Below are 7743 nucleotides of genomic sequence, written 5' to 3' on the forward strand. Positions count from 1 at the left end.
AATTCCTATGGCAAAAACAACTGGGAATACTACATTAGTTACATGTTGCCCACCCACTTTTTGACCACCTGCCTACAGCTTCAAAACCACCTGAATAAAAAATTCAGATGAGAATACTGCTGAAAGTTACATATCTGTGACCAACATTTTGTTTGGCAGGGGAGAAAACCTGATGGTTCTCTGCTGCAGTTTTACTTTCAATTACAGGTTACTGCACACAAACTGCAAAAGGTTGCTGGACTGCTAGTCATATTCAGGTACTTGCTTTACTTGCATTAAACAAAAGCATATTCAATGTCTTGTTATTGTTTGCAAAACTGCATTAATTTGTGCATTTTATAGGTGTCAAATTTACCTTTGGGTGTTAGGGTCAAAATAACAATAAGTGAAAGGTTAAAGGTCATATGTTAGATGTATTTGGATCACACTTTTATCCATTTAGTTGTTTTCAGTGTCACAAGATCACACCACAAACTGCCAGCACTGAGATCTGTCCAGAAATGGAGGATTTACACAGTGCATTCAGGGGCCTCAGACAAGAGAAGGTGTTACAGCCTTATCAGTAAGCGCCCAAACCAAACAAGAATACATACAGGAATATACAAGATTCCTGTTACATTCACTGATAGAAGGTGACAGAAAACAAATGGGTGATAATGCCAGTATCCTATTACCTCTATCCTCTTACCCAAATCCATATCCTCTTATACATATACTGAGCACATCCTATTATAAATATCCACAGCCAATTAGAAAAATGCTCTGTCAGCTACGGATATCAATCTCCAGTGTATCTAATGAAGGATATGACCCCCCTTCCCCACTAAAAAAGAAAATGGGGATAACAGTGATACTGAGTTGTTGACATATTTCACTGACTTGAATGAATGTGCAGTACAGCCGAGGAATTACTTTGCTAGTAAATAGACAAAAGACCTCCCCTCTGAAATTCTACAGATGCCAAAATATGTAGAGGTGTCTGTAACAAGTCTGCAAGTCAAGAATATGTCATAACAAATGAGCAGGGCATTCAGTGGAAAAGAGAAAAGACCTCACCTGTCTCTTCTGACCTAGAAAGATACTAAAATATGTGCAAAACCTCCTTAAAGTGCACTTGTAATGCAAACACCATTAATGCAACATTTAACTTTTATCATTTTTATATAGAAAGACACTAAAATATTTAATTTTCTAAAAATCCTTTTTCTGCCAGGGCTCCATTGGAAAGATTTACCACATTCCTGTCCTACTGACATGGTTTAGTAGACAGGACATGAGGGGAATTCTTTAACAGCAACACAGACAAATAAAACAAAATGTTTTATCTAGTAAACTAAGAGATGGGTACAAGTCATGGCTGGCACTGTGGTTATTACAGTACTAAGGTCCCATGCTTCAAGCTTGGCTAAACCACTGTCAACATGAAGTATGTATGTTTGTGTGGATCTTGTCCAACAAACATACTGCAAAGTAATTGGCCTTAGACTGTGAGCTCCTTTGAAAGGCAGTTTCTTTAATATCGACTCTGTAAAGTGCCACAGAATATGTCAGTCTTATATAAATGCATTGTCTGTGTTACAAATTTTCTCTCACTTCCTGCTTAGTAAAATATTGTAAAAAAGCCCAGAAGTGAAGCTAAACTCTTCTAATGGAGTCTTACATAGCAGTAACAACCTAACAGGAGTTCTAATCTTTCTGTTTACCTTTTATAATAGTATAATTCAGGCTCGCTTATGTAAAATAGAGCTTGTAACCAGCTAAAACAATTCATGTAAAAGCATAATATAATTGTTTTAAATGCTCACTTGCAGTGTTTATCCTATGATTTTTGTCGCTTTGTAATTTGATTCTGAACATACTAGAAAGTTTGACTAGGAAATTCCCTAGCACAGACCTCTTCCTTCTGGCAGGTATAGCCCTCTCTTCTTCTGGCAGTGTATAACTACTCTCTGAGCTGGCCCATCTCCTCTGCTATGACCTTTACCTTCCTATATAATTTTTATATAGCACCGGGGAGAAGAATGAAGGAGAATACTATAAAGTAGCACTTCAGCAACAGCTCTGAGTCTGCCGGGGTGGGTGACATAACATTAAAGTTGACTGCTACCAACAGCAGTCTCTGGGCTTTCAGATCTCTAATCAAAGGAGATGTTACAGGCTAATAATAAACAGAAAATTTGTTAATTGCACATATAATCTACTGAAAAGGTCTGGTGTCAGGCCCACTTTAGTACTGTAGGCCTGGTTTACTTCTTTTTTTAAATTAAATTGGAAAGCTAATTTTTTTAGTACATAAGCTGACACCGGCACATGCACACAATTATGTACAAAGACTTCCAGTTTGGGGACCAGAAGCAGTCAGTAGTAAAATGGTTAAACGTGATATTCAGCTACATGCACACACATCAAGCTGCTGTGTTTGATGGTAACATGTAATCTCCCCCCGCTTATTATCTTCTCACTGCCATATTACACTTTCACCAAATCAATGTGCTATGACCACCAATTTGAAAGTAAAATATACAGTCTGTTCTGAATATATACACACATGCACCCATAGAGCACACAGTGATCTGCTAAAGACAGGCCTATAATTACTCCTCCATGCTAGTGGGTCACAATAGGTCTGTCTCTCCAGCTGCTCCATTGCAGCTCCCAGTATGTCTTGCCAGACATCCGTTCCCTCCAAAGCCAGAAACCTGGAACTATTATGTTTAAAGATGAACTCCTGACATATTTAAAAAAAACACAAAATTAATGCAGTTATGTATGTACTTAAATTATTACATCAAGAAATGTATTTTTTAAATGCAAGCAGGTTCAGTGATTGAATTTAACTTGGTCTCAGCCCCTTGCAGCCTCTGTGCAACAGGGTTCAGACTAAGAGAGGAAGCAGCAGCAAAATAAGCCAATAAGCTGTGTTGCAGTGCGTAGCACATGCTGATAGGAGAAAACAGAAGAGTGATGAAGAGATTAATTTATCAGTCTGTTTCTCCTTTCACACTGTACTGTATGCAAGCACTACATAAATCTCAGATCATTTGGCAGGTAAAGCAGTTTCCTTATATGATCTTCATTTGTGTATATAGCACTTCATTTGGTCCTAAATCAAAAAGTCCACTCAATTTCCATGTATATAATCAGATTTAAGGCTTGTGACTTGGGATCTGGAGGTAATTAAGGTACTATACTGATAATGTTTTTAGAGAAAAGACTTTCATATCAAAGCAAACTTAGGCTTTGCCTGTTAAAGTCGAACCAACAGGTTTGCCAGAATCCCCCAGCAGCATCCTTCTACCCTTTTTATTTACCGCTGTGACACAGGAACAGTCATATACTTCTGAGAATGGAGGAATTTGCAATTTTCTCCAAGTAAGGGTCATTTCAGACCCACAGTAAGCTGCAGCAGTCTGCCGAAGTTCAAACCTTTCTATTCAGATGAATGGAAGCAGTTGAGACCGTTTATTTGCATGTGGACAAAAAAAGTCCACTTTATTATGCAAATATAATTGCAAAAGTTATGTTCCCTAAATTGAAATCTGTATCTTTCATTGAAATAATACACAGGGATCTTGTCATGATGGTTTCATGGTAGCGAGCTTTTTGTTTAGGGTGGCTCACAATTTATTCTTGTCACCCTGTCAAACAGATATCTGATGAAGATCACAACTGGCTCTTTTAACACTCATTACACAAACATGGTCCTCACCATCAAAATACCATACTGAAATCACTAGACAGGATGTAGATGGAAGGCAGCTGCAAACATGTTGAATAAAGCTGCGTACACACTTCCAATTTTTATCGTTGGTAAACGAACGATGAACGATCCTGCACGATATCTGCGAACGCTCGTATGGCACCGATCCTGTACATACAGATAACGACACAATGGTTCGCAGATATTGTACACACGATAGATGCGATCGTTTGAACGATACAGGAAGTGACGTGCACCACAGGAAATGAATACTGTGTGCGAACGTTCGGATCAAACGAATAAAGATTCACCACACTGTTCCTTTCTCCCTATGTGCAATATGCCCTTCAAATTTTTTTCAAGGAAGAAGAAAGCAGCTCTTGCTTTGATATGTCTGCTTGAAGAGGAGGAGGTTAAGAAGAAGCGGTGAATGTGGTGCAAGGATTGGTTGTTGCAGAGGAGGTAGTCCAGTCTGAGGTGGAAATTGAGCCACGTATGTACCCAACTTTTAGAGAGGTAGGTTGCATATAATTGTGTGTAATTTAACTTTTTATTTTTGTTTGCTCTTATTACAGTATCAGAGGGAGAGCGAGAAAGTCCCGTTGGTTACTTTTTTTACGAACGATTTTTGGCCAATCAGTCGTTTGTTCGTCGTTCATTTTCAACGATAAAAATTGGAAGTGTGTACGCAGCTTAAGATAAAACAAAGGATGAAAAAATTGAAAACTGCATTTTATTTTTTTTTTAAATGCAAATGTTTATAATAATAGGTGGATTAGAAAAATAAATATCAACAAGTTGGCGTTTACTAATACTTAAAAACCTCCAGTGTCTTAAAAAAAAACTGAAATATCAGTACTGTGGGTTGATCAGTAAGATACTTTCAGTTTTTGCAAGTCTCTATTAAACACACTGCCCTTACAACGTATTGGTGTCTATAGGTTTTGTCATGAATCTGGAGTAAGAGAATGGAAACAATAACTTGTTTGCCTGCTGTGAAAAATAGGAAAAAAAGTAATACCACAAATCTTAGATAACTCATTGCTCTGAATGACAAATTGCCGGCACACCCACCACAACACCTTACTAATTTCATATCCTCGGGCTAATAACTGGCTTGTGTCACACTCAGAAAAATGCTACATACCACAAAAATGTTATACAGGACTAAAAGAGTAACTCCAGGCAACAATAAAATCATTCACTGACATCTAAGACTAACCTGGAAAATTTGCAACATTACTGATCTACTCAATTCAACGGAGATCTAAATAATATATTATATACTTTATAAAAAAAACATACTGTATTATACAAAGATTTCCATATGGTTAGTAGGACTAGAGGTTGTTACATGAGCCTCTACTGAGAAATATACCCTCATGAGCGCTGGAACACATAAATGTCTGTTTCTAGAGGCTCAGAATTCGGACCATTCAGAAAACCACTATAGAATGGTGGTTACAACACCATTTAGTCTTTTTTTTTTTTTTAAGGCATACTCTAGGAAAAAATAGAAAATACTATTTATTTAGGTAATGTACTCACTGGAAATTAAAAAAAACTAAACCCCAAACAGATATAAAAGACCCAAAGTAATGCATGAAGATAATAAACAAAAAATAATTACACATATACAGTATTTTAAATAATGCACGCAATGTAAGAGCATGAAGTGGTATTAGCTTTTTGCAGTCCCTGTACAGCAGGAAGAGGTAGAAGTAGGAGCCAATAAAATATTCTGAATGTGAACATGATAACAAAACGAATGCTGGAGAGGGCAGAGAGATGACCTAATTAATCAGCTTTTACAGAGGTGGTATAGTTGCAAAACAGAACAGGTATGGAAATATTCTGTAAATGGTGAGAGAATTTAGACCTTTTGAGAATTTAGAGAAGCCCCTCTTACAATGAGTGATGGTATTCCTACTTGGAAGTGGTGGCACTGTGAATTAGGCCACTACTGAGCTGTATCCTCATTCAGGGTCAGTGATTCAGTAACAAAGGCAGAGGACCAGAACACCAAACGGAAAGCTCTAATTTTTGGAATAAGGTCAAAAATTGTTCCTCTCTCAGTGGAAAGTTAAAAATACAATTTAAGGCTCTATTTATAAAACAGGAAATCAGACATTCCCACAAACATTCCCTTGTGGGAATCTTCCAGGTCTGTGTGTTTTAATGGCAGTAATTGATTCCCACCTGTGAATGTTTGAGGAACTGTCCTTGTTTTATAAATAGAGCCACTAAAAGCACACAATGTTTGAAATCCATTTTTTTTTCTATTAAAATTCAGAGCTGTCACTAGAACTGGAATAAAGGGAAAGCTGTCTGAATGGACATTTTCCTGCATTTTCTGAGATTTTCCCCCACTTCCTGTTGTGTGGTCAGGAAGTGAAGGGAAAAAGTCTGTAAAGGCATACAGATGATATAAAAACCCAGAGGAGTTGAAATCATTCTCTACCTTATATAACAATAAAAAAGTAATGGTTCTAGATATCTAGATATATTTATACTGGTAGTCCCCGAGTTAAGGACATCCGCCATACAGACGACTCCTAGATACCAATGGGGCTTCCCTGCTTGTTTCTGTGCAGGATGGAGTCTTGATGGGCGGGAGGGGGGCGTTGCGCATGACTTGCAGAAGAAGTCTTTTGCTGTTCTGCAAGCTCTTGTAACTGTTTAATGACCAAGACAAACTCTTCAGTTGTTTCTTTTTGAATATCAAAGCACAGCTTGCTCCAGAATTTGGTGAATGTCTAGGCTCCATAAAGTTATTTTTTTTTGCTTTGTTTGTGATTACCTCACAGTGAGGATTTTATACAGTAACTGGCACCACACTAATCATATGTTGAGACAAACATCTGTCCTAATTGCATTTATTAAAATAATGTACCTATTCCAATTTATATACAAATTCAACTTATGAACAAACCTACAGTCCCTATCTCCTGAGTAACCTGGGGACTACCTGTATTTACCATCATCTACCAAAGCAAAGGTATGAGTTTATGGAAATCATTTTCTGTAAAAAGCTCAATAAACATGTGACAAGAATGTTAACTACAATGCAGAAATACAAGGATACTTACTGTATTTTGGTCAGCACAAAAAATAAAACAAAATTCAAAAGAAAAAATGTATATCCTACAAATCCCTCCCATGACATGACAAGTATGGAATGCATTGTCATCCTGCTATAGAACCCGGCTGAGTGTACTGGGACATGCAGTATACAGATAACTACAGAATTACAGTCAGGCCAATCCTTCGGGCAGCTATCACCACAACACATATACATAACCCAAATATACAACAATTAGTCTCAGTATAGCACCAGCTTTAACAATGGCACTGTCAGCACTGACACCCACCTCCTTACCAGGCAGTGACGTTTTGTGTTCCATCGTCCCCACATCTGCTTCATGAGAGTGATGTAATACAGGCCTTGACATCCAGTTAAGTATTCACACCCCCCACCCCTTCCCTCTCCTCCCTACTGACTGTAATTCGGGATTCCAGAGGTGTATGCACGCCCTGGCCCGCAGATTGTTTGCAGAATCCAATCCAGTATACGTCCTCAGAGTTATGATACAATGGAAACCATGTATTGCACTACACTTCCCTTAATGTTGCATATATTTAGCAACTAGTCCTAAAATTAGGGACAGAGTAGAAAAAAAACAGAATCTCTGTGACTGAAATTAGAGAAAACTTAAGCTAAATGAAAATTTAAATCTGTTCTGCTTAGTTTACATTATAAAAATAAAACATCTGCTTCATCGCTCTGTATATTTATAACTGATTTAAGGCTATGTATAACAGTTACATCCTTTTTTTCTACTTCTGTATTTACACACTGGCAGCAAGAATGAAAACATCCTCATATGATAGATGACGCTCTGGTATTTCCTCCTGGTGGCAACTACAAAAAAAAGGGGTTGCTTAATCAAGAAAGTTAGAAACTGAATATAGCTATTGTCCCTTTTAAGAGAGTCTGTGGCCAATAGTTGGAGCAAGAGATAGGTGTGAGTTGGTCGGCTCTG

The 7743-nt window shown here is 37.6% G+C and overlaps 1 protein-coding gene across 1 annotated transcript in view; it reads right to left on the bottom strand.

The window, feature by feature from the left end:
* Nucleotides 1-7243, bottom strand: part of DGKI (diacylglycerol kinase iota) — a 148780-nt gene extending 141537 nt beyond the window's left edge. Inside the window, exon 1 of the mRNA XM_072400197.1 lies at nucleotides 7072-7243. Coding sequence (XP_072256298.1) covers nucleotides 7072-7124 — 53 coding nt within the window. The 5' untranslated portion in view covers nucleotides 7125-7243. The remainder of the gene's footprint in view (nucleotides 1-7071) is intronic.
* Between the last annotated feature and the right edge of the window lie 500 nt (nucleotides 7244-7743).

Source organism: Pyxicephalus adspersus, chromosome 2 (assembly GCF_032062135.1).
Source record: "Pyxicephalus adspersus chromosome 2, UCB_Pads_2.0, whole genome shotgun sequence".
NCBI lineage: Eukaryota > Metazoa > Chordata > Amphibia > Anura > Pyxicephalidae > Pyxicephalus > Pyxicephalus adspersus.